This window comes from Aotus nancymaae, unplaced genomic scaffold (assembly GCF_030222135.1).
Source record: "Aotus nancymaae isolate 86718 unplaced genomic scaffold, 86718_ANA_hifiasm-v0.15.2.pri h1tg000039l, whole genome shotgun sequence".
Classification (NCBI taxonomy): Eukaryota; Metazoa; Chordata; class Mammalia; order Primates; family Aotidae; genus Aotus; species Aotus nancymaae.
In genome coordinates, this window is record NW_026988453.1 from 218129 (window position 1) to 245499 (window position 27371).

Below are 27371 nucleotides of genomic sequence, written 5' to 3' on the forward strand. Positions count from 1 at the left end.
ATAGAAGTGGTACTATATCACTTCTGAGATTAGGTTATAAAAGACAACAACTTAAATCCTGGGTATACTCTCTTTTTTTGGATTGCTTTTGGGAAAGTGGTGGGGCTGGGGCAGTTGCCATATCACTAGGCAGCCCTGTGGAGAGGCCATGTGATGAACTGAGGCCAAGGACCCTGAGTAACCTTGGAAGTAAAGCCATCCCCAGTGAAGCCTCTAGAGATGGCAGCTCTGACTTAACAGCTTGATTTCAATCTCATGAGAGACCCCGAGCTAAAACCACCCAGCTAAACCCGTCCTATATCCCTAACCCACAGAAACTGTGATGTAATAAATGTTTGTTGTTTTAAGCCACTAAGTTCAGTATAATTTATTAGACAGCAATAGTAAACCAAGTATCACACACAACATTGCCTATAATCAGACGACTCTTTTCGGAGAAATGTGCTCATGCCCACAGCATTTACTGGTCTTCTAACACTCAGAAGCAGCTGACAAGATAGAAAAGAGAAAGCCTATTGGAGGCTCAGTTATGGTGCCAGATAGAGATAACAACTTGCAAGTTTAGGGGGGTACCGTCCTATAGCCTACAGTTTATGCCTTCAACCAACAACCGTTTCTCCCATAACCAGAATGTATGCTTCTGGGAGTGAGGGGGATTAGAGATAAGAGTGGCCCCTCTCAGTATTATACAGAATAACTCATTTTACTAATGAATTACTACACTCAGACTTCTCTCTCTAAAAAACAGCAAATATGACTACTTAAAGGATAAAATTCATCATTAATATTTGAATTTATATTACACTTAAAATTCATTAGTTTAGTGGTTTATACATTAAATGTATAAAATATTTCAAAATATACAGCTTATGAGAAAATATTTTAAAATGTGCTGCAAGTTACTTGGTTTTCAATTTGTTCATGGTCTTTGCATTCAATTTTTATGAAAGCATGCAGAGTACTGCATTCCCATCCTGTGAAAATGTGATTCAGTAAAACCTAGATATGCAGTATTAGGACCAAAGAACTTCATATTTATTTTAAATATCAAAATAACAAAGAACTAGTTCAATATACAGTACACTTCCTATTCCTCACAGAGAACTGAATTTTTCTATAAAGACATTTATACTTAGGAAACATTAGACAACCAAAGTATGTATAAAACTCACAAGATATTTTACACACAGTCACAATAATGAATTCTGATATTTTAGATTTTTCGGTTATTGCTTTTAAACAACCCTTAATTAAAAACAAAAATTATGATTTGAGACTGAAAACAAGTTCAAAAGCATTTCAACTTTAATATACCTTGTAAATCCCCGTAATCAAAACATTTACTACACAATGTGGAACAGCTAAATGCCCAGATTCGTATGATTTTTTGGCAGCCACACTCATCAATTGTAATACAATTTTATCTATAGGGATAAGAAGAGTCCAATCGTTGGAAGGAATAAAAATGTTTTAATTACATCACAGTACATTGCCAGCTTTAATGCAAGCAGGAATGCCAAGCACAAAAAGGCGCAGTAAAAATGAGATGTGTACATGCTCTTCATTCAATACATCTTTTGGAATCTCCAACAGCAATGCAAGCACTGATTACTTTTCTTTGCCTAAGAATTTGACCAGAGAAAGTTATATTTGTTGTATAACCTCTATGCTCTAAATATAATCCTTAATTTCTCCTCTGAATATAATCCTTAATTTCTCTTTATATAATTGGCTGCATAGGCTAAATTTAAATTGTTTTAGGATTTTTCTCAAGATCATAGATTTATGATCAATACACAAGTTGAAACATGAAGAGTAAACAAAACATAAGCACTCTCTCTACAAAAACCTTCCTTTTCTCATCTTCCACACATCTTAGTCCTATTATACCTATCTTATTAATGCCACTTCCAAAGAGAAAGAGCAGAAAGCATGCTAAGGTTATAGGGAAAGGGTTTCTTAAGTAAAAATAATTTTAGAAGAAATAAGGAGAGGATTCCCTCTACCCTCAAACAAACAAACAAAAAACCTCACACAGTAGACTATACCAAGAGAGAAATGTGGAAAGGGGTAGGATATAAGGAAGAACTGTCTAGTTTCTAGAAATTGTTTAGAAAATTATTCTCACACTATCCATTATTCACTCTAACAGCAAGTAACATTTACTATAACACTACTTAAAGTTTTAGAAATGCTACTTGTTCCTTATTAAAGAATACATTTTTAGGCATTTTAAATTTGGCACTGAATCTTAGAAATCTCCAAATACAACTTTCTTTAAAGTCCTAATTTTTCCTGAGTTTATGAACTCATTATATATTGGTTGGGATGTTGCTGCTCCTAATGAGAAACTCATCTCAAACCATTACCTCTTGTTCAGTTTTAGGCAAACTGAAATAAGGTCATTCAGTGCAGAGCTGTGTAGTTATGGTTACTGGTTATTTAAAAGAGAGAGATAAACAGAGACACAGATGCAGACATACTACTCATTTTACTTTACTTGTCAGATTCCTCTAAGCATCTAGAGACAGGCCCAAGAACGGCTTCACAGTAACTATAAAGGCCACAACAGAGATTTTAAAAATGATACATAAATCATAAAAACAAATATTCACACTAATACTTAGTGCCAATTTGCCTATATAAACATAAAGCAACCTAAAAAAAAAAGTTGCCCAACCAGCAGGCAACACAATCATAAGACCCATAACCAAAAAAATAAAAAAAATTAATCAGTACAGTCGAGCCAGCAGAATCAACTCTAAGCAACTACAGCACATTGAAAAGGCACAAAGCATTCAATGCAGAAAAGGCTGGGTATAAAAGGACTCTGTCAAGAGCTACTGCTCAAAATCTGACGTTTCATCAATGACATATGAGAGTGATATGGTAGGAAGAAAATTCAAGCTTATAAACATATCATTTTAATGTGTTTTTAATTTGCTTGCAATTATACTGAAAAGCAACCAATGATAACTACTTATTAGCCTTTAATTAGAAGTTTATAGTCACCCTACAAAGATGCTTTGACACTTTTTAAGGTTGATAGAAAATTATATTAGTGTACCTATTTCATGACCTGCCATCGCCTAAAAGGAAGTCACTTAATAAAGCACCAATTTAAAACCATATTTTTGCTACTCCTATTCTCCCAGCAATAAATGTTTTAATTACGTAAATGTATGCAAAGACTACCTTTACAGATGGTTAAATCCTGCTGGCATAAGGACCAACCTCTAACCTTACATGGTATTTTAGGCTGCAAAAAAAAAAAAAAAAAAAAAAAAAAGGTGGAGTTTCTTACAAAAATAACCTCAACTTGACTTAAAAAAAATTCAAAGGCAAAAATTATTTTAATAGCGTAGTGTAAAAAATAGGCTTATTTAGCATTTAGTAGTGTTCACTAAAAAACATAACATTGCATTAATTAAACTGAGGAAAACAATATTCTCACTAATAATTGATTTGTCAGTATGACTATTCCCAGAGTATTTTCTTCTGCTCCTATTTTTATATATATAAACACAAACAATACTCAATCTCAGTATTCAAACTAACGACATTTTTTTTTTAAACCCATTATTCTAGGACTTCAACTATGCTTCTTTGGACAAATAGTTATTCAAACAAGAAAGAATTTAAATTCTTTTAAACTATTTAATACCTACTAAAAATCTTTGGTGCATTTAAGTCAAAACCCATTAGATTAACACATTTCTGCATTTGATAAATTATTCAGTTTACAGATTAAGTGCTAACTGCTATCTGCTAAAAAATTAATTTAAAACAATAAATTATGCTCACAAAATAAAAAAAAAATTCTGAATGAGGCTAAACTTAGTTGCAAGAGTCAAAATTTTAAGTACAGTTACAAAATAAAAGGATTAGTTATAGAGCATTTGTCCAAAATACTCTAAATCAAATATTGCAAAAGGTCAACTGAAAAGCATAGGCCTCCTTTTATACGTTTTGTGCCAACTTTTGTCAAAAGCCTATATACATTCAGTTTGCCCAAATCCATGAGGTTTTCACAATTGTAAAATTTCTTATATTTTTGGAAATTAGAGGCAGCAGATTAGTTTCATTTTGTTTTTGTTGTTTTCGATCATTGACTGAGACTATTTATTCATAAAAATTATATTATGTATCTCTCAGACTAGGTTAAGATTAAATGACAGAATGTAGTACCTGTCACATAGTAGCATTCATTAATGCTAGCTTTCTTCTTTCCCTACTTACTGACCACGTGAGCTTAAATGAGTCCTTTTATCTTAACCTCAAATTCTTTATCTCTAAAGTGGGAATTTGGCTTGTTCTTTCTATTTCAGGGCTGGTATGAGGTTCAAATGAGATAACGTTTATAAAAGCATTTTATAAAACAATCACTACTCAAGTTTAAGTTATCTACAATAGAACTAAATACAATTATGTAATTATATTTCACTTTACACAAGAGATGTATTCCAAAAAAGTTCTATGTAAACCAATTCCTACAAATAAATCATATATTTAAAGCATTAGGACATTATTATTAAAAGAACCCTAAAGTAAATACCTTCAAAAAATCAAAGTATTCTTTTCAATGTGAAAATGCAGTATCTTCTTTTTCTGCCACCAAATGTATAATATACCATATACATACATGTATATAAATATATATATACTATCTGCCTTTTTATAAGTCTAAACTTTTCTACATTAGCTTATAGGTAAGGCAGGCTACATTTTATGTATGATTTCTTTTCATTATAGTAAGATTTTTAATTATAAGCTTGTCAGTCTTTATGACAAAAATCACAAAGATATGTATTTTTTAAAGTCAATTTGAAAGACGTTAACAGACTAACAGTACCTCATATAGTCAAGCTCAATCATGTAAGTACCCCAGATATAACATTTCCACACAAAGAAATAAGAATGTTTTAAAAGGAGAACAGAGTAAGTATGTCTACTAGTCTTAAGACAATTACAACCAAACCTTGATAAATGAGGCTAAACTCAGATTGTTTTTATTGTTTATATGAGCTACTTTGGTTAACTGCCTCAATTTTCAATAGTTCTTTTGTTTTATCTTCACTAGTAAGGCGAATGTTGCTGTAAAGTACCTTTATTTCTTAAGTGCTTCAGCAAACAGTTTCCACCATTACTAACTGGTTAAACTTTATTCATTAAAACGTCGTTATTTTATTTGTGATTTTTTTTCACAAGGGCTGGGCCAGACTTTACACAGACACAAAAAGTGCTTAAAGCAAATAGGAGTGTAAACAAAACTGAAATAGAAAACTTTTAAAACTGCTATTTTCTAGTAGTTTATGTACAAATGACATGCTAATAATAAATCAACCCTGTCTAGTCTAATCTTCAAGCAACTCTACTAGGAAACATTATCTTAGTTTTTAGTTAAAATTGACTTGAAAATATGGAAAGTGCATGTCTTTAAAGGTATTTTATAATTTTGACTTTTTCCTCAATTTTAATCACTGAGGTTTTGCTGTAACTGCTATTTCCTTTCACCAAGTCCTCAGCTTTTGTCTCATACAGAAATAAAAATTAAAAGTAATCACAGACATTATGCTTTTGTGAAGGCAAAAATTAAAGATCTGGATTGCATGTAAATCTGTACATAAGTAGTGGTTCCATTTAATTAAACAATGTTAAGTTAAATTAGGCACAAATTTCATAATCTGTTTGGCACCTTTTCTAACAATTGAAAACAAAATATCTAGGTTATGTTTCCCAGAGTTTCTATCAGCTAAGTAAGTGAAACCAAAAGTAGCATATTTAATTAAATTTCATTAATTAGTTACAACTGCTCCTTCCTTAGTGAGATGAATATAGATGCTGTTATATTGTTAACATTTCTGAAATAAATAGTAAAGTACAAAAGATGAACTTACATTGAAAAACATCTAGTTAAAACTGTCGTAGTTTTCTTGTAACACATTTTAGGCTTGTATAATTTAATACGCAAACCTATGTTTGCCTGTCTTATTCATAACAATTGAAATATAGGCAAAAACCAGTTACCTGGATTATTATTTCAATTCTACATTTAACAGCTAATTTCAATCCTACATTTAACAGCTAATCTTACATTAGTTACACTTTCAGCTCTAAGTATATCAAAAGTCCAAAGGATAATGATAACCTAAACTTATGGATGAATAGAAGGACAACACAGATATATTCAAGACATTCGTGTAAATTCAAATTCCTAATTTCAATTTTAAAAATTTGTATAAAGTAATAACGAATCTTAAATCAGGATAAGAAACAGTTGCATTATCAGTATACTCTTAATTCCTTCTTAAAGGCTACATGGTCCTCAAACTTGTTTGTAAGACGGGGAAGTAAGAAGGAGAGGAATGAGACTAAAGAAGAATAAAAATTTTCACTGATGATTAAAAAAAAATTTCCATAATATCAGCAGCTAATAATTGTGAAAAATTTAAGAAACTATTAAAAGATAGCACTAAATAATCTTTAAAAATCACAAAAATGTATACTTCCAATATTAGGCCAGAAATGTTGTCCAAATATTCATGTTCAGTAAACAGAGACACATAGTTTTCTTGATTTGAAACTATTCTGAGGACTTGAGAAACTAGAGAAAATGAGAAAATAGCAGCCCCACAAATTTAAAAGCTATCAGCTCTACCATTAGCATATAACCATCCAAAAATCTGTGGAATGTTTAGATTTACTCATGAATGATGCTCATTAGTAGAAATATTTTGAACACCAGTAGCGCTATCAAGGCCCAGTAATGTTCCAAGATAAGACTGTTCTCTAGGATCTAGCATTTGTTCAGGTCGAACTGGGTGAACTATATTTGCAGGTTGAGGAGTAAGAGTATATTTTTCCAGAAAAGCTAAATCCGCTGCTCGTGGATAATCAGTTGATTGCGGCTGTGGTGACAGAATCTCATGAGAAGATGGTGGGAGTGTGGTCGTATGACGCACCAGGTCACTCGGAGTGTCAGGCATCTGAACTGGAACCAGCGTTACTGGAACACATACTTCAGCAGACACATTCTGTAACATCGTCTTGGCTTCCGATTGATAAACTTTGGGCTGGTCCATATATTGTTTTGTTTCTGTTTGAAAGATTTTATCATCGGATGAGTACTCTACGGGCAAGGATACAAGTTTTTCCTCAGAAGTACTGAGAGAATCATCAGGAGATTTTATTTCATGAACATGGTCAATATGGTATTTCAGCTTGTCTTTCCGCTTAAATGTTGCATTACAATGCTGACAGTTGAAAGGTCGGGCATCAGAATGAATAACCAGGTGCTTTGTTAATGTTTTCTTAATTCTAAAAGACTGATTGCAAATTTGACACTTGTATGGTTTTTCACCTGTATGAACAAGAATATAATTAAATGTAAAAAGTACTCAACTTGATAAGACGATAACTTCAAGTAGCAAACTTCCAATGTAAATACTTGCAAGAACATGATAATAGCAATAATACTGTATACTATCACAAAATACAGACAGTATAGTAAACTGGTAAAAATAATAAGCTTAAACATCAAAAAGATCTGGGTTTGAATTCTGGCTATAATACTAACTAGCCAAACATTAAGCAAGCTCCCCAACTTCTATGCCTAGTTTTCTCATCTGTAATGTGGAAGAATAATGGTACCTACCTCACAGAGTTGGTAAATGGAATAAAAGAGAAAGTGGAGTAATAGGGCTTAGCACTGCACCTAGTACATAAAAGCACTTGTAAACTATTATTATTACTTACTTTTATTCCCATAACCCTCAAAATGTAAATGAAAACATTTGACTGCCTCCCTCACCCAAGGAGGATAAAAACTAAAACAGCAACTCTAATTAACCTGGTTCCTTGGATTAGATGAGAAGTAGTCATCTCTAGCCTGAGATCAAAATAAGAAGAGTTGTTCAGTGAAGAAGCTGGACCAGTTTTTAGTTCTCCCTGAGTCAGGTTCTCACACTGTAGTTTTGTTTTGTTTTATATAAAACATCACAAATTCCTAGGTTAGCCAGTGTGGTATGCAGAATAATGGCCTATCAAAGATGTACATACTCTAGTTCCCAGAAGCTGTAGATACGTTACCTTACATGGTAAAAGAGACTTTGCAGATTGGATTAAGAATAAGACTCTGAAATACGCAGATCAACAGGCTTACACAGGTGAGTCAAATCTAATCACAGTAGTTGTAAAAGATGGCCAATAACCGAAGAAGAAGAAGAAGGAGTCAGAGAGATGTAACATGAGAACTCAACCAGGAATTGTTAGCTTTGAAAATGGAAGGAGGGAGCTGGAACATAAGGAATATTGCGGCCACTATAAGCTGTGAAAGGCTCTCAGTTTAAAATAAGCAAAACAATGAGAATCTCAGTCCTGGTCCTACAACTCCAATAATTGAATTATGTGAATAACCTGAATAAGCAGGAAACTAATTATTCCCTATAGCCCCCAGAAAGAAATACGGAATGTCATCCATTTTCCTAGTAAATTAAAAGATAATTACATCTTCAAGTTGAATCACCAATATCAAACTATTATTTGTTAAATATTATTGTTAAATATTTTGCAGTCTTGGAACCTTCAAATCCCATTACCAGAAAAGTTAGACAGACTGGGAGGCTGAGTACCTAGTACTATTGAATTTCTACTTGTTCCTGGACTAACATTGTTACTTATGTCATTAGCACGAGGTAGTGAGACATGAAGTAATACATTACATAGATAATTAATTTTTCAGAAAAAGTTTTTTTTTTTTGAGACAGAGTCTTGCTCTGTCACCCAGGCTGGAATGCAGTGGCACAATATTGGCTCACTGCAACCTCTGCCTCCTGGGTTCAAGTGATTCTCCTGCCTCTGCCTGCTGAGTAGCTGAAATTGCAGGCATGTGCCACCACGCCCGGATAAGTTTTGTATTTTTAGTAGAATGGGTTTCGCCATGTTGGTCAGGCTGGTCTCAAACTCCTGACCTCATGATCCACTCTCCTTGGCCTCCCAAAGTGCTGAGATTACAGGCGTGAGCCACTGTGCCCGGCCCAGAAAAAGTATTTTTAACTGTGTATAGAACACAGCATCTAACATATGATTTTACAAGTGAATGCCTATAATCAGAGATAATATGAAAAAGCTCAGAGAAGAGTGCTTTGAAAACAACGAAACTTACACCTCCAAAATGCAAGAACTCTTAATTGCTTTCTATAAATCCCTGGCATCAATACTTGTCATGCAATGAGTATTCTATAATTTTTTTTTTAAATAAAAACACAACCACAGCAATACTAACACCACCAAGAAGCACAGAGTTTACTTTTAAAGACAAAAGTTTAAGTTTTGAGTGTTCTCTGACCAGCCATTATGGTCCTTGAGCATCTTCAATTAAAATGTTTTATAAATGCAATGATGTTTTTAAACTTAGAATCATAGTTCAATCAGTTCTAGTGTGTAACGAATACTTTTAGAAAACTGTAACCCAGATAGGCATAGTCCTTTGAGAAGTTTCCATTATCATTTTAAACAACTGTCATTTTCAGTAGAAAAATCAGTTTAGGTTTGTAAAAAGATGAAAGTTCATAAAGAAAATGTTAACATATTAAATGTAAAGAGCAAATCTAGAGTGCTTAAAGATACATAGTAGAAAAGGTGAAAACTATCAACTTGATGAAAAAAATACAGATTAAAGAAACATGCTTTCTACAATGAGAGTTTTATAGTAAGATTATGTATATAACAACAAAAATGCAAGTGGAATTCATCTCAAGATCATAAATCAGAGACATACGGCAACCAAGGGAAGGTCCCTTTAAGGATGTACAGAAAGGAGCATTAAAAGTAGAAGGAAATAAAACAATACTCAAAGAGATGTAAACCATTAGCTAAAATTGTAGAATCTATGAGCCTTTAGAATTTAAAAATGTCATCTATGGAATCAGCTTTCTTTAGATATAAAAAATTGGTGTGTGAAAAATGTACATTAAGAGACTTATTTCAGACTTGATAAAGTAGTTTGTATCATATCATGCCTCTTACTGATGAGGGGGGAAAGATAAAAGATTTTTTAAAAATAAAAACCCCCCAAAATTACTCTTTGCAGGCATCAAAGCACAGCTAAGTAAGCCAGAACCTAAGGGGGCAATGTCTGGTGACAAAGGAAGGTATAGAGGTTCTTTCTTTTCTTCTCAGTGCACTTTCAGATTCAGTCTATGGGGAAATAAAGGCCAAGCTGCAGTCCAGTGCTTGAGGAAATCTCATTGGAATGAGAAGATAAAAGTTGGAGTTTGAGACTACCAAAGATTTAAAGGGTCAGGAGCCTTAAAAGGAAGGAACAACAGAGAAATGAACAGAAGTATCTGTATTTGCCAACTATTAAAAGGAACATTTTCTGGGTGAGACAGCTGGAAACCAAGAGTCAGAAGGCTACAGGGCTGACCAATATTTCAGCAATCCCAAGAATACTGGGAGACAGAGATTAGAGTTCAGGACTCACCAGTGAGGAGCTCTGGTAAAAACACCATGCTTTTAGTTGAGACCCCAATACAATGATGAACTAGTAGGAGAAAGGCAGATCAGAAGTAGCAAGAAATAGAACAAAGTCATCTCATATTCTATTTGCTTGTAAGACAAAATTAAATCTACCTGGAAGGAACACATCTTGAAGAGCTTCTGTAATTTTTAACTCACAAAATCTAAAGTTCAATACAAAGTGACCAGGTATGCCAAGAAACAGGACCAAATGATCAAATGCCAAGAGAGGGGGAAAAATGCAATAGATACACCCAAAGCAAATATTATACATATAAGACTGGGACATCAAAATCGGTATGATTAATATGTACAGGAAAATATAGGAAAAGTAAATTTTGCCAGAGACTTGGCATCTATGGGGAAGAAAAGGAAACTCTAGAAAAGATAAGTGAAGATGTCGAATGTACATGTAATTGGAGTCTCAGAAAGAAGACAGAGAATAGGCAACAGCAATATTTGAAAAGAAAATGGCTAAGAATCTTCCAACAAAAGAAAGACATCAAGACACAGATTCAGTAAACATTATAAACCTTGCAAAATACAAAAAACAAAAACCACACACACAAACACACACAAAGCAAGGCACACTATAGTAAAATCGCTGAAAACCAAAAACAGAAAAATCTAAAAAAGTCACCAATTAAAAAGAGACATTTCTTTCAAATGAGCAACAATAAGACTGACAGTATATTTTCTCAATAAAAGCAAAACAAGCTCAAAAACCAAAAATAACCTATCTGAAATGCCAAATGAAAAAAGCTGCTAACATAAATTCTACAGTCAGAAAAAATATTACCTATGAGGTAAAATAGAAACACTTTCAAACAAATAATATGGTGCCAACAGATTGCATCAAAGGCAACTTTTCATGCATAAGGAAAATAACTCCAGGTGGAAGAACAGTAAACAGTAAAGAATGAATATATGGTTAAATCTAAATACTATTGATTATTTAAAATAAAAAAGTAATGTCTTTGTGTTTTAAGAGACATGAAGAATTAAAATACATACAATACATAAGGGATAAGACAGATAAGGGTGTTATAAGGTATTTGCAGTTTCTGGAAAGTGATGAATAATTTCAATTATTATATTTATCTTTTCTAGAAAGTAAGGGAGACTCTAACAATTTCAGAATGTACATTGTTATCTTCAGGGTAACCACTAAAAGATTAATGAAAGAACACGCAATTAAGAAGCTAATTGAGGGAAAAATGACAAAAACAATACTTAATGATTATAAACCAAGTGAAGACAAGAGAAAAAAGCATCAAGGAATCAATTGTGTAAACACCATGATGACATATTCAAGTCCAAATAAATGAGAAATCACATATAATATAAATGAACTAAACATACTAATATAAAAAAAAAGATAATCAAAATAGATAATTAAACAATACCAAAAGATACACATTTTAAATATAAGTCCAAGGAAGGCTTGGAAGTACAAGAAAAAATATGTCATATAAAAGTATCAAAAGAGTGCTAGTAAATCTTTATCCCATAATAAAGAGCAATATTTTATAATGATATAAAAGACTGTTCAACAGAAAGATATGACTAATAATATCTAATATATATTAGATATATTTATATATATACCTATGTCTAATAATATAACCTTAAAATACATAAAGCAAAAAATAGAAAAAAACAAAAGAAATAAACAATTTACAATCATGGTTACAGAGAGATTTTAACATAAATCTCTCAGTAACTTACATAATAAGTAGTAAAAAAATCAAGAATGTAGAATATTTGAATAGAGTATCTTCTCTGACAAGAGTAGAATTAAACTAGATATCAGTAACATAAACTTGCTTAGAAAATCCCCAAATATTTCATAATTGGGTAATACAATTTGAAGGAAACCATTAATGAGATAATAATTTAGAGTAGACATTAGAAAATATGTTTAACTGAATTATAAAGAAATATGAAATTAAAAATGAGGTATAGAATATAACTAAAGCAGTATTTACAGGATAACATGACTTTAAAATACAGACAATAACAAATACTAAAACTTAACAACTTAGGCATCCACATGAAAGAGGCAGGGAAAGGCAAATTGAAAAAAAAAAAGACGGTGGCTGGCAAGATGGCCAAATAGGACCAGCTCTGGTGTGCAGCTCCCAGCAAGATCAATGCAGAAGGTGGGTAATTTCTGCATTTCCAACTGAAGTAACTGGCTCATCTCATTGGGACTGGTTAGACAGTGGTGCAGCCCCAGAGGGTGAGCTGAAGCTGGGTAGAACATTGCCTCATCTGGGAAGTGCTAGGGGTTGGGGAACTCCCTCTTCTAGCCTAAGGAAGCCCTGAGGGACTGTGCCATGAGGAAAGCTGCATTCCAGCGCAGACACTAAGCTTTTCCTATGGTCTTTGCAACCCACAGACCAGGAGAGAATAATACAGAATAGACATTAGAAAATATTAACTGAAGTATAAAGGAAGTAAGAAAATAAAAATGAGATATGGAATGTAACTACACCACCAGGGTAGCCTACACCACCAGGGCCCTGGGTTTCAAGCACAAAACTAGGCGGCCATTTGGGCCAACACCAAGCTAGCTGAGGAGTTTTTTTACATACCCCAGTGGTTCCTGGAATGCCAGTGAGACAGAACTGTTCACTCCCTTGGAAAGGGGGCTGAAGCCAGGGAGCCAAGTGTTCTAGCTCAGTAGATCCCACCCCACGGAGCCCAGCAAGCTAAGATCCACTGGCTTGAAATTCTCACTGCCAGCACAGCAGTCTGAAGTCCATCTGGAATGCTCAAGCTTGGTGGTGGTAGTGGGAGGGGTCTACCATTACTAAAGCTTCAGTAGGCACGTTTCCCCTGACAGGTCTGGAAGTTTGGACTAGCAGAACTCAACATAGCATAGCAAAGTGGCTATGGCCAGTCTGCCCTTCTAGACTCTTCCTCTCTGGGCAAGGCATCTCTGAAAGAAAGGCAGGAGCCCCAGTCAGGGGTTTGTAGATAAAACTCCCATCTCCCTGGGACAGAGCACCTGGGGGAAGAGGCAGCTGTGGGCACAGCTTCGGCAGACTTAAACGTTCCTGCCTGCTGACTCCGAAGAGAGCAGTAGATCTCCCAGCACAGCACTCAACCTCTGCTAAGGGACGGACTATCTCCTCAAGTGGGTCCCTAATCCCTGTGCCTCCTGACTGGGAGACTCCTCCCAGCAGGGATTGACAGACACCTCATACAAGAGAGCTCTGGCTGGCACGTAGTGGGTGCCCCTCTGGGATGAAGCTTCCAGAGGAAGGAACAGGCAGCAATCTTTGCTGTTCTGAAGCCTCTGCTGGTGATACCTAGGAAAACAAGGTCTAGAGTGGACCTCCAGCAAACTCCAGCAGACCTGCAGCAGAGGGGCCTGTTACAAGGAAAACTAACAAACAGAAAAGAATAGCATCAACATCAACAAAAAGGATGTAAACATAAAAACCCCATCCAAAGGTCACCAACATCAAAGACCAAAGATAGACAAATCTAGGAAGATGAGGAAAAACCATCACAAAAAGGCAGACAATTCCAAAAACCAGAATGCTTCTTCTGCTCCAAAGAATCACAACCTCTGATCAGCAAGGGAACAAAACTTGACTGAGAATGAGTTTGACGAATTGACAGAAGGAGGATTCAGAAGGTGGGTAATAACAAACTCTTCCAAGCTAAAGGAGCTAAAGTTCTAACCCAATGCAAGAAACCTAGGAACCTTGAAAAAAATTTAGAGGAATTGCTAACTAGAGTAACTAGTTTAAAGAAGAATATAAATGATCTGATGGAGCTGAAAAACACAGTATGAGAACTTTGTGAAGCACACACAAGTATCAATAGCTGAATTGATCAAGTGGAAGAAAGGATATCAGAGATTTAAGATCAACTTAATGATATAAAACGTGAAGACAAGATTAGAGAAAAAAAGAATGAAAAGAAAAAACAAAGCCTCCAAGAAGGATGAGATTATATGAAAAGACCAAACCTACTTTTGATTGGTGTACCTGAAAGTGACGGGGAGAATGGAACCAACTTGGAAAACATGCTTCAGGATATTATCCAAGAGAACTTCCCAGCCTAGCAAGAAAGGCCAACATTCAAATTCAGGAAATACAGAGAACACCACAAAGATACTCCTCAAGAAGAGCAACCCCAAGATATGAAACTGACAGATTCACCAAAGTTGAAATGAAAGAAAAAATGTTAAGGGCAGCAAGAGAGAAAAGTCAGGTTACCCACAAAGAGAAGCCCCATCAGACTAACATCAGATCTCTCTGCAGAAACCCTACAAGCCAGAAAAGAGTGGGGGCCAATATTCAACATTCTTAGAAAAAGAAAACAATTTTCAACTCAGAATTTCATATCCAGCCAAATAAACATCATAAGCAAAGAAGAAATAAAAACCATTACAGACATGCAAATGCTGAGACATTCTGTCACCACCAGACTGGCCTTACAAGAGCGCTTGCACTAAATATGGAAAGAAAAAACTGGTACCAGCCACTGCAAAAACATACCAAATTGCAAGGACAATCAACACTATAAAGAAACCACATAAACGAATGGGCAAAATAACCAGCTAGCATCATAATGACAGGATCAAATTCACACATAGCAATATTAACTGTAAATGTAAACAGGCTAAATGCCCCAGTTAAAAGACACAGACTGGCAAATTGGATAGACAGTCAAGACCCAACAGTATGCTGTATTCAGGAGACACATCTCACATGCAAAGACACACATAGGCTCAAAATAAAGGGGTGGAAGAATACTTACCAAGCAAATGGAAAGCAGAAAAAAATGCAGGAATTTGAATTCTAATCTGTGATAAAACAGAGTTTAACAAAGATCAAAAAAGACAAAGAAGGCCATTACATAATGGTAAAGGGATCAATGCAACAAGAAGAGCTAACTATCCTAAATATATATGCACTGAATTCAGGAGCACCCAGATTCATAAAGCAAGTTCTTAGAGACCTACAAAGAGACTTAAGACTCCCACACAATAATAGTGGGAGACTTTAATACCCCATTGTCAATATTAGGCAGATAAATGAGACAGAAAATTAACAAGGATATTCAGGACTTGAACTCAGCTCTGGACCAAGTGGACCTAATAGACATTAACAGAGCTCTCCACCCCAAATCAACAGAATATACATTCTTCTCAACAGCACATCACAGTTATTCTAAAATTGACCACATAATTGGAAGTAAAACACTCCTCAGCAGATGCAAAAAAACAGAAACTGTAACAGTCTCTCAGACCACAGTGCAATCAAATTAGAACTAAAAATTAAGAAACTCACTTAAAACCACACAGCTTCATGGAAACTGAACAACCTGCTCCTGAATGACTACTGGCTAAATAACAAAATTAAGGCAGAAATAAGTAAGTTCTTTGAAACCAATGAGAACAAAGGCATAAAGTACCAGAATCTCTGGAACACAGCTAAAGCAGTGTTTAGAGGGAAATTTATAGCACTAAATGCCCACAGAAGAAAGTGGGAAAGATATAAAATCAACACCCTAACATCACAATTAAAAGGATTAGAGAAGCAAGACCAAACAAATTCAACAGCTAGAAGAAGACAAGAAATAACTAAGATCAGAGCAGAACTGAGAGATAGAGACACAAAAAACACTTCAAAAAAAAAAAATCAGTGAATCCAGGAGCTGCTTTTTTTTTTAAAGATTAACAAAATAGATAGACTGCTAGCCAGACTAATATAGAATAAAAGAGAAAAGAATCAGATAGACACAATAAAAAATGATAAAAAAAAAAGATATCACCAATGATCCCCCAGAAATACAAACTACCATCAGAGAATGCTATAAACACCTCTACACAAATAAACTAGAAAATCTAGAAGAAATGGATAAATTCCTAGATACATATACTTTCTCAAGACTAAACCAGGAAGAAGACGATTCCCTGAATAGACTAGTAACAAGTTCTGAAATTGAGCCAGTAATTAATAACCTACCAAAAAAAAGTCTGAGACCAGACAGATTCACAGCCATATTCTACCAGAGATACAAAGAGGAGCTGGTACCATTCCTTCTGAAACTATTCCAAACAATAGAAAAAGAGGAACTCCTCCCTAACTCACTTTATGAAGCCAGCATCTTCCTGATACCAAAATCTGGCGAAGACACAACAAAAAAAGAAACTGCAGGCCAATATACCTGATCAACATTGATGCAAAAATCCTCAATAAAATTGGCAAACCTAATCCAGCAGCACATTAAAAAGCTTATCCACCACGATCAAGTCGGCTTCATCCCTGGGATGCAAGGCTGGTTCATCGTACACAAATCAATAAACATAATCCATCACATAAACAAAACCAATTACAAAAACCACATGATTATCTCAATAGATGCAGAAAAGACCTTCAATAAAATTCAACATCCTTCCTGCTAAAAACTCTCAATAAACTAAGTATTGAAGGCATGTATCTCAAAATAATAACAGCTATTTATGACAAACCCACAGCCAATATCATACTGAATGGGCAAAAGCTGGAAGCATTCCCTTTGAAAACTGGCACAAGACAAGGATGCCCTCTCTCACCACTCCTATTCAACACAGTATTGGAAGTTCTGACCAGGGCAATCAGGCAAGAGAAAGAAATAAAGAGTATTCGAATAGGAAAGAGGAAGTAAAATTGTCTCTGTTTGCATATAACATGATTGTATATTTAGAAGACCCCATCATCTCAGCCCAAAATCTCCTTAAGCCGATAAGCAACTTCAGCAAAGTCTCAGAATACAAAATAATGTGCAAAAATCACAAGCATTCCTATATACCAATAACAGACAGAGAGCCAAATCATGAGTAAACTCCCATTCACAATTGCTATAAAGAGAAAAAAATACCTAGGAATGCAACTAACAAGACATGTGAAGGACCTCTTCAAGGAGAACTACAAACCACTGCTCAAGGAAATAAGAGAGGACACAAACAAATGAAAAATATTCCATGCTCATGGACAGGAAGAATCAATATTGTGGAAAAGGCCATACTGCCCGAAGTAATTTAGATTCATTGCTATCCCCATCAAGCGACCACTGACTTTCTTCACGGAATTAGAAAAAACTAGTTTAAATTTCATATGGAACTGAAAAGGAGCCCATATAGCCAAGACAATCCTAAGCAAAAAGAACAAAACTGGAAGCATCATGCTACCTGACTTCAAACTATACTACAAGGCTACAGTAACCAAAACAGTATAGTACTGGTACCAAAACAGATATAAAGACAAGTGGAACAGAACAGAGACCTCAGAAATAATGCCACACATCTACAAGCATCTGATCTTGGACAACCTGACAAATACAAGCAATGGGGAAAAGATTCTCCATTTAATAAATGGTGTTGGGAAAACTGGCTAGCCATATGCAGAAAACTGAAACTGGACTCCTTCCTTACACCTTATACAAAAGTCAACTCAAGATGGATTAAAGAGTTAAATGTAAAACCTAAAACCATAAACACGCTAGAAGAAAACCTAGACAATACCATTCAGGACATAGGCATGGGCAAGACTTCATGACTAAAACACCAAAAGCAATGGCAACAAAAGCCAAAATACGGGATCTAATTAAACTAAATGGGATCTAATTAAACTAAAGAGCTTCTGCATGAAGAAACTATCATTAGAGTGAACCGGCAACCAACAGAATGGGAAAAAATTTTGGCAATCTATCCATCTGACAAAGGGCTAATATCCAGAATCTACAAGGAACTTAAACAAATTTACAAGGAAAAAAACCAAACAACTCCATCAAAAAGTGGGTGAAGGATATGAACAGACACTTCTCAAAAGAAGATATTTATGTGGCAAACAAACACATGAAAAAAAGCTCATCATCACTGGTCATTAGAGAAAAGCAAATCAAAACCACAATGAGATACCGTCTCATGTAGTTAGAATGACAATCATTAAAAAGTCAGGAAACAACAGATCCTGGAGAGGATGTGGAGAAATAGTAACACTTTTATACTGTTGGTGGGAGTGTAAATTAGTTCAACCATTGTGGAAGACAGTGTGGTGATTCCTCAAGGATCTAGAAATAGAAATACCATTTGACCCAGCAATCCCATTACTGGGTATATACCCAAAGGATCATACATCATTCTTGTATAAAGACACATCCACATGTACGTTTATTGCAGCACTATTCATGATAGCAAAGACTTGGAACTAGCCAAAATGTCCATCAATGATAGACTGGATAAAGAAAATGTGACACATATACACCATGGAATACTATGCAGCCATAAACAAGGATAAGTTCATGTCCTTTACAGGGACATGGATGAGCTGGAAACCATCATTTTCAGCAAACTTACACAGGAACAGAAAAGTAAACACCGCATGTTCTCACTCATAAGTGGGAGTTGAACCATGAGAACACATTGACACATGGAGGAGAACAGCACACACTGGAGCCTGTCAGGGAGTGGAGGCTCTGGGGAGGGACAGCATTAGGAGAAATACTTAATGTAGGTTGATGGATTGATGAGTGCGGCAAACCACCATGGCATGTGTATACATGTATGTAACAAACCTGCATGTTCTGCACGTGTATCCCAGAAATGAAAGTATAATTTAAAAAATAGAAGAAATACAAACAAAAAAGGAGAAATACAAACAAGGAAGCAGATATGAAAAATATAACAAATCAACAGAGAAAAATCAGCAAAACCTAATGGTTCTTTCTAAAGATTAATGAAATCAATAAATCCTTAGGAAGAACAGACACATTACTTATGACAAAAATGAATAAAAGGTTGTCACTACAGACACTATCATCACTAAAAGATAAATAACAAAATACCCCAAATTCTGTCAATAGATTTCATATTTTAGATTAATAGAATTCCTTAAATGTGAATAAATAAATTGAAAATATGATCGCTCTTTAACTGTCATACTAAAATGGAAATTAAAAAAACACACTTAGAAAAATCTTTAATCAAAACCTTTCTCTAAAGAAAACAAACTCAGGAATTTATTCTGTGAATTCTTCCAAACACTAATGAGGAAATGGTGCCAATTTTACACAAACTCCTCCAGATAACTGACGAAGATAAATTATTTCCCAAATCATCTTTTGAGACCAGGATAGTTATAATAACACAGCCTGTCAGGGACACTACAAGGGAAAAGATATTGGCAATATGTCATGTGAAACAAAAAAATGTACAAAATATAAGCGAATTGAATTCAATTATAAAGGACATTATATCATGAAGAGGATATATGTATTTGTATATCTATACATTTGTTTGTGTGTTTGTTTATTTATTTTTGAGACAAGTTCTCACTCCATTGCCCAGGCTGGAGTGCAGTGGTGCAATCCAAGCTCACTGCAGTCTCTATCTCCCAGGCTCAGGTAATCCTCCCACCTCAGCCTTTCAGGTATCTCAGACTGCAGGCTGCGCCACCACATCTGGCTAATTTTTATAATTTTTGTAAGGGAAGGTATTTTGCCATGTTGCCCAGGCTGGTCTTGAACTTCTGGGGCTAAAGCAAACCATCCACCCATCCACGTCGACTTCCCAAAGTGCTTGGATTACAGGGTGAGCCATTGCACCCAGCATAAACAGGATATGTTATATCCTTAATACACCATGAACAGGATGAACAAGATAATATATCATTAGTAAGATACTATATCAAACCAGTCTAGGTTTATTCCAGAAATGAGGTTTAATATTAAAAAATCAATTATATAGTTTATCACAGTAATACAATAAAGAATATGATCACCTCAATCAATGTAGAAAAAATAAAAAATTCAACAACTATCCATGATAAAAACTCTAAATAAACCAGGAATAGATAGTAATTTCCTTATCTATCTACAACAAAACCTATAAAAATCATATTTAATTGTGAATTACTGAAAGCTTTTTCTTTGAAGATGAGAATAAGAAAATAATGTCTACTATCAATGTTTCTACTGGAGATGTGACCAGAGCTATAAGGTTGTATTTCCCAACCTAAAAGATTGATAGAGAGAGAGAGAGAGAGAGAGAGTTATAAAGATTAAAGGGTAAAATGACCTGTCATTATTTACAGATGACCTGTTTGCATGCTTTGAAAATTAAAAAAAAAGCTAGACGTGAAATGTAAAAATTAATAAGAGAATTTAGCAAGGTCATTGGATAAAAGGTCAATAAACAAACTGAACTCTATTCCTATATACCAGAAATAAATAAAAAATAAAATTTGAAAAAAGTTTAAAATTTGATACAAAAATATCAAACACCTAAGTATAAATCTAATGCAAAATGTGTAAGATAGCTACACTGAAAACCAAAAAAATCTTTGAAAAAAATCTAAACAAATTAATGGAGGTGTTCACAGACTGGATGATACAATGTTGTAAAGAAAATCAATGAAGGAAAAGTTGACCACAGGTTCAATGAAATTCCAATAATTCCCAGCAAATATTTTTGTGTGTGGAAATTAACAGACTATATTAAAATTTATATAAAAATACAAAGGGACAAAAATAATAAACATATTTGAAAATAAGAAGGTGATAAAGTACACATATATGATCACTTAATTTACAACAATATACCAATGAAATTGTAGTGAGAAAAGGATTGTCTTTCCAAAAACTAATGCAAAAGCAACTGGATAACCATATGTCAAAAAAGGAACTTTCACCTTTACCTAATAACAAACACAAAACATATTATAGAAAGTTCGTGGATCTAGATATGAAAGTTAAATCTTCTAGAAGGTAATAACAAAAAATAGTAATGACTTTTGGGTTAGGCAAAAGTTTCTTGAAGAGGACACATAAGGACTGTAAAGAAAAAAAATAATACATGACTTCTTTTAAACTCAAAACCTTTGTTCATCAAAAGACATCATTAAGAGTGAAAAGCTAAGTCACAGAGGAGAAGATATCTGTACTATATATATTCAGAGTGTAGAAAGAATACCTACAAATCCGTTAAAAAAGACACTCAAATTTTTAAAAAATAAGCAGAGAATTAATCTAGTATTCCATAAGAGTAGATACCCAAATGGCCAATAAGCATAAGAACAGGGAATCAACATTACTCATCACAGAGGTGTAAATCGAAGCCACTTTCAGATAGTGCTACACATCTATCAGATAGATTAAAAAAAAGCCAGTATCAAATGATGGTGAAATGTGGAGCAATTGACATTCTCATACACAGTTGGTGGTGGTGTAAACTGACACAATTACCTTGAAAAACTTATTTAGTAGTATCTACTAAAGTAGAACATATGCATATCCTATGAGCCAGGAATCCTAGGGCCATGAATATATCCAAGAGAAACGAATGCATATGTGTATGAAAAGACATGACAAGTATGTTCACAACAGCTTTATTCATAAGAGAGTCAAGCAAATATAAACCAAGTATCCATCAAAGTAGAATGAATAAATTGTGACAGTCATATGAAGATGAAAATGAAAAGAAAATTACTGCCTTAAGGGAATTTACACTTAATATTAAGTAAAAGAATCCAGACAAAAAAAATTACATACTACCTGATTCCATTTATATGAAGTTCAGACAGACACAACTAATTTTTGGTGCTATTAATATAAGTCAAAATAGTCATTATCTTTGCAAGGAGGTTACTGACTGGGAGGAGTCATGGAGAATCCTTGTGAAGTCTTGGTAGTATTTTATATCTTGATCTGAGTAGTGGCTACATTGATGGATTCATTCACAAAAATTAATTGAGCTGTTTGAGATTTGTGCACTTTGTGTGCTATACTTCAATTAAAAAAAATGCTTACAAAAAATTCACTTTGAATAAAAAAATCAGTCAACATTAAAATCGAGTCCTAAATTTGTGATCATCTTTATGCCAATTTAATAAATGTTTCAACAAGACAACTGTTAAAGAATAGATGTAATCACTTGTAATCACTACATTCTGAGGACTGCACAAGCAAAACTCACGATTAGAATAAGCCATTTGCAGAAGAAAATCTTATATACATTTTGCAACTAATTTATCTAACTGTGTGGTTTAAAAAAAAAATCAAAGAAATTGGGCTGGGCACGGTGGCTCATGCTTGTAATCCCAGCACTTTGGGAGGCCAAGGCAGGTGGATCATGAGGTCAGGAGTTTGAAACCAGCCTGGCCAAAACAGTGAAACCCCATCTTTATTAAAAATACAAAAATTAGCTGGGCATAGTGGCAGGTGCCTGTAATCTCAGCTACTCAGGAGGCTGAGGCAGGAGAATCACTTGAACCCAGGAGGCGGAGGTAACAGTGAGCAGAGATCATGCCACTGCACACTCCAGCCTGAGTGATAGAAGTAGACTCTGTCTCAAAAAAAAAAAAAAAATCAAAGAAATTAAAGAATAGTCATGGGAGGAACATAATACATTTATTTACTTAACAAATATTTATTGAGTGTCAAACTCATCACAAGCCCTAGGATATGCACTGATTATTCAAACTCATTTGAGGCAACTAGGTGTATTGAACTACTCAAAAACTGAAACAAACACATTTTATTGTTTCCCCAGATAAGGATCTAAAGAAATGCCATACTAACAGAAGAAAAAAGGTATAGAGGGAATCTAGTTAAGGAAATTCTAAAAAACAAAAATTTAGCAGCAAATACATAATGCACTAAGGATATCCTAAGAAAAAAAAATCTGAAGAACAAAATTTTTCTGGTCACCTCCTGTGAGGGTAAGGACAGTTCAATATTCTTTACCATTTCCTAGATAAACTATTCCATAAAATTATTTTACTCTCTATATAGAGTAACATTTGGCAATTTTCATTCTGATTAATAAATTCAGCCATTCTCCTTCCTTGATAAAGACACCCTAGCTAGTAAACATTAATATCTCATTTTCTAGAAGGTAAATTAATAACATTCTGGTTAATCTATTCCCAGTGTTTACTGTGAAGAATTACTCACAATACTTATAACTCTCAATGCACAGATAAAATTGAGTTTCTGAACCTATAAATCTCAAAAATGGACTTGGGAACATGGTTACCACTTCTTGAAAAAAAACCACTCTGTGAAGTCCTGTCTGGGTAGACTATTGGTAACTTTAGATTGGGAGGTAAATAAAGTTTTGGTAAATAAAGTTTTATTGGAACATAGCTATGCTTATCTGTTTATACATTGTCTATGGCTGCTTTCACATCACAACAGCAGAGCTGAATGACTGCGACAGAGGCTATTAGCTTGCAAAGCCTAAAACATTTACTATCTAGCCCTTTACAAGTATTTGTTGATTCTTGTCTTCTATTATTTTTCCCTTTCATTTCATAATAGTCATAGTCTTTGTCTTATTCCATAACAGAGCTCATTTCCTCAATTCTCAAAGGGCAGAGAGATTTGTCTCTAATATCAATTAAGTGTGAAATATCTGGAGATTGATGTTCCACATTGTCACTGGTCACCAACCAATCACTATAAATCAGTGTTTTTAAAAATGCGGATGCAATGTAGCCAGCACTAAATTTCTCCTCTGGAAAACTTCTTGAAGTTTTACAAGTCTTAATTCATCAATGGTTTCAAATTAACTTTCTATAAGTTCACCATCTCTTTCAAGTCATCAATTCTATTAGGTTAATTATTTACAAAAGATATGGAAGATGCCATTAAGTACTTTCCCTCATTTTATACTTTTATGTATGCACTGCCAAATTATGCCCTTTCTTTTTCATTTGGAGAGGGGTGTAACTTTGCTTTTAACAGCAGCACTGTATCAGTGGTAAATCCTTTACTGCAACTATTTGCTACTAATATTGTCCAAATTCAGTTATTTCCCATTCTAATATTCATGAAATCACTTATTTTTCTCTTCCAGAATAGCAGCTTGACCATATCTAAATTGAATATAAAACAAAGCAGCCATAAATATATAAATGGGCTTGTTTCTTAAGGAAAAAAAAAAGATTTCAAAAATATTAATTTATATGTAAAGGCAAACAAGGACTCAGACGATATGTAAGAAAGAATCTAAAGTATTCTGTATTTCAAAATGTAGTAAGATTCCCAAGGAGGAAAAAGAAAGATTTAGAAAATGACAACTTCTGGAAAGCAGCTAAGGCAAAGCATTCTACTACAACTACCTCTAAATCATGACTGGCTAGGTAAAAAGGAAACTACAGGATGGTAACTTGGTAAACAAGACAATGAGGTCATATTTGCATTACTCTTTTAAAAGAGAAGAAAATAAAAGATAACAAGGAATTTAATCTGAAGGTTTTTAGCGAAATAAGGAAGAACCATAAAACAATCAGAAAAGGGGAAATTACAGCTAAATGTTGAGTAAATATCCTATGGAAAATTTTTCCCAAGTTTTATAAAATATTTAAAAGTATTGAAGCTTACATAATAGAGAATAGAAGATGAGAATATCGATCAGTCATGGCATGAACTTCAATATAATAAGTAACAATCTTAATGGGGAAAATCAAAGAAATTTAACCAAGAACAACAAACTTTAAATGCCTACATTTTACTTCTGATTAGACAAAATATATTTATATATATAAACTACCCATTAAATTTTACCTGAATGTGTTCGAAAATGCATTTCCAGACTTGATTTGCCTTTAAAAATCTTCTTACAAACATCACATTGATGAAATGTTGCTTTATATCTAAGAAGATAAAAAGATTTGAGTTTTTCAATATAATTTCAATATAACTAACATAATGAAAATAAGTTGCAACTTCATTTACAACTGTGTATATAATTCTCACATTAACAAAGCACGGAACGCCAAAGAAACATGGAAATACTTTTAAAGTGTTGAGCTTGCCTCTGGTTCTTCCTCTTCCAGTTACATCCAACACACAAATCTATAAAAAGAGGTCCATAGATTTTTCAACTGCTTGAAGTCACTGAACTTTTATTATTACTAGCTAACCAAATATACAAAAAGAAAAATTATAAGCATAGAAACAGATCAAAAGTGGCCTAAAGGGGAAATGAAGAGTTGTCTAGAAAGAGACATGACAGAAATTTTGCGCTGATGGAATGATTCCATAGCTTAATTGTGGTGATGATTACACGACTTGCAGAACTATACACTAAAAACAATGAATATCACTTTCTATAAATTACACCTTAATTAAAAAAAAAAGATGCTCAGGCTGATTAAAAATAAACTGCAGCTATTTCAAAACCTGCATTTATCAAAAAGGTGAAAGTGCTCTCGTTGGTTCATGTCCTAACAAAAAAGCTGTAAATTTTAACTTATAAATAAAATAAATTTTATACCTAAATTTAAAATAGAAATACTAGGCTTTTATTTTTATTATAAAATAGACAGAAATAAAGCAGTAAGTTACCAAAAAGTTAACTTAGTAAGTACCACAGCATAGTGCTTAAGAAGTGTTTTTGAGTTAAACAATTCTCAACTGAAAATTTTATTGTGAGAATTGAGATATTTATAAAACAATTATCATTTAAGTGGCAGTTATTGGGAAAGCCATATCATCTCACCTTGGAAGCAGTTCATATGGAATGAATACATGGCAAAATAATTAAATCAAACCTGGGCTACTTAATGTTCTGTAAGACAGTTTGCTCTTAACATATCCATTGAGTTTTACTGGAAATGTTTAGAACATTGCTATCAATATGAGATAGAAACATACCATGCCTAGAGTTTCAAATGTCCTTCACTTTTCAATTCATCCAACCCAACATTTATAAGACAATATGCAAAGCACTGTCCTCTAGGAACTTAAGTCTACTTGATAAAACAGATAGTTGCTTGTTTTTATTTTAGTTAGAAACAGGGTCTCGTTCTGTCACTCAGACTGGAGTGCAGTGGCATCATAATAGCTCAGAGAACCCTTGAACTCCTGGGCTCAAGCAATCCTTCTGCCTCAGCCTCCTGAGTAGCTGAGACTACAGGTACACGCCATGCCACCACACCCAGTTAATTTATTTTATTTTATTGTTTTGTAGAGACAGGGTCTCACTTTGTTGCCCAGGCTGGTGGCAAACTCCTGAAACATATTTATACAGATAATTTGAATTTTGTGAATTGAGGGTGTCAGTAATAACCCTGGCAAAAGACTCCTAATCAGTATGCTTGGTTTACCTTATTCCATTCATATCCATGGTAAATATAGACAGAGCTACAAACAAGGTCACCATAGGCACATAGAGAAACAGGAAGTAGTACTCTATTGGGAGCAATTTTAACCCCCCATCACCCTCCCGCCCAATAAAACATGTGGCAATGCCTGAAGATGTTTTTGTTTTTCACAACTGGGGATAGGGGAATAAGTGCTACTGCCATCTAATGGGTAGAAGCCAGGAATATTGAGAAACATCCCACGATGCACAGGAAAAGAATTACCTGGTCCAAAATGTCAACAGTGTTTGGGCTGAGAAACCCAACACTACAAAGTAATGTTTTTAACACAAATACAAAACACTTTAATCTCCTCACAGTGGACTTATGATAAATTCTGTGGGGCCTTGCATGGCTAAGACCCTATGGAAATATACCTTGTCATTATCACATGAATGCTAAGCAGTGTAGATTTTCAAGGAGGGAGTGGATAAACAATTCCAAATGAAGCAGAGATGTCAGTAAAAAAAGAATTTAAAAATGTCTATTGGATTTGGCAATAAGCAAGTCATACTGACGACTGTTTGAGAGGAATAAGATCAGCGGTCAGATTGCAACAGTGACTAGAAAGTGAAGAAGAGGATACTGAGGTAATCACCATTTTAAAAAGTTTAGAAGGAAAGATTAGAAAAATAATTGGTGTTGGAGGGGTGTTAATCCTTAGCACTCTTTGATAATGCTCACAACCTTTAATATTTATTC

The 27371-nt window shown here is 34.2% G+C and overlaps 1 protein-coding gene across 2 annotated transcripts in view; it reads right to left on the reverse strand.

Annotated features, from left to right (window-relative positions):
* Window positions 1–1013: 1013 nt before the first annotated feature.
* Window positions 1014–27371, reverse strand: part of ZBTB41 (zinc finger and BTB domain containing 41) — a 57669-nt gene continuing 31311 nt past the window's right edge. The window contains exons 10-11 of one of the 2 annotated variants that reach the window (XM_012459589.2): window positions 25090–25178; window positions 1014–7360 (exon numbers count right to left, since the gene is read on the reverse strand). In XM_012459589.2, the coding sequence (XP_012315012.2) occupies window positions 6705–7360; window positions 25090–25178 (745 nt within the window). In that variant the 3' untranslated portion in view covers window positions 1014–6704. The remainder of the gene's footprint in view (window positions 7361–25089; window positions 25179–27371) is intronic. The other variant, XM_064360206.1, reaches the window with a different exon arrangement.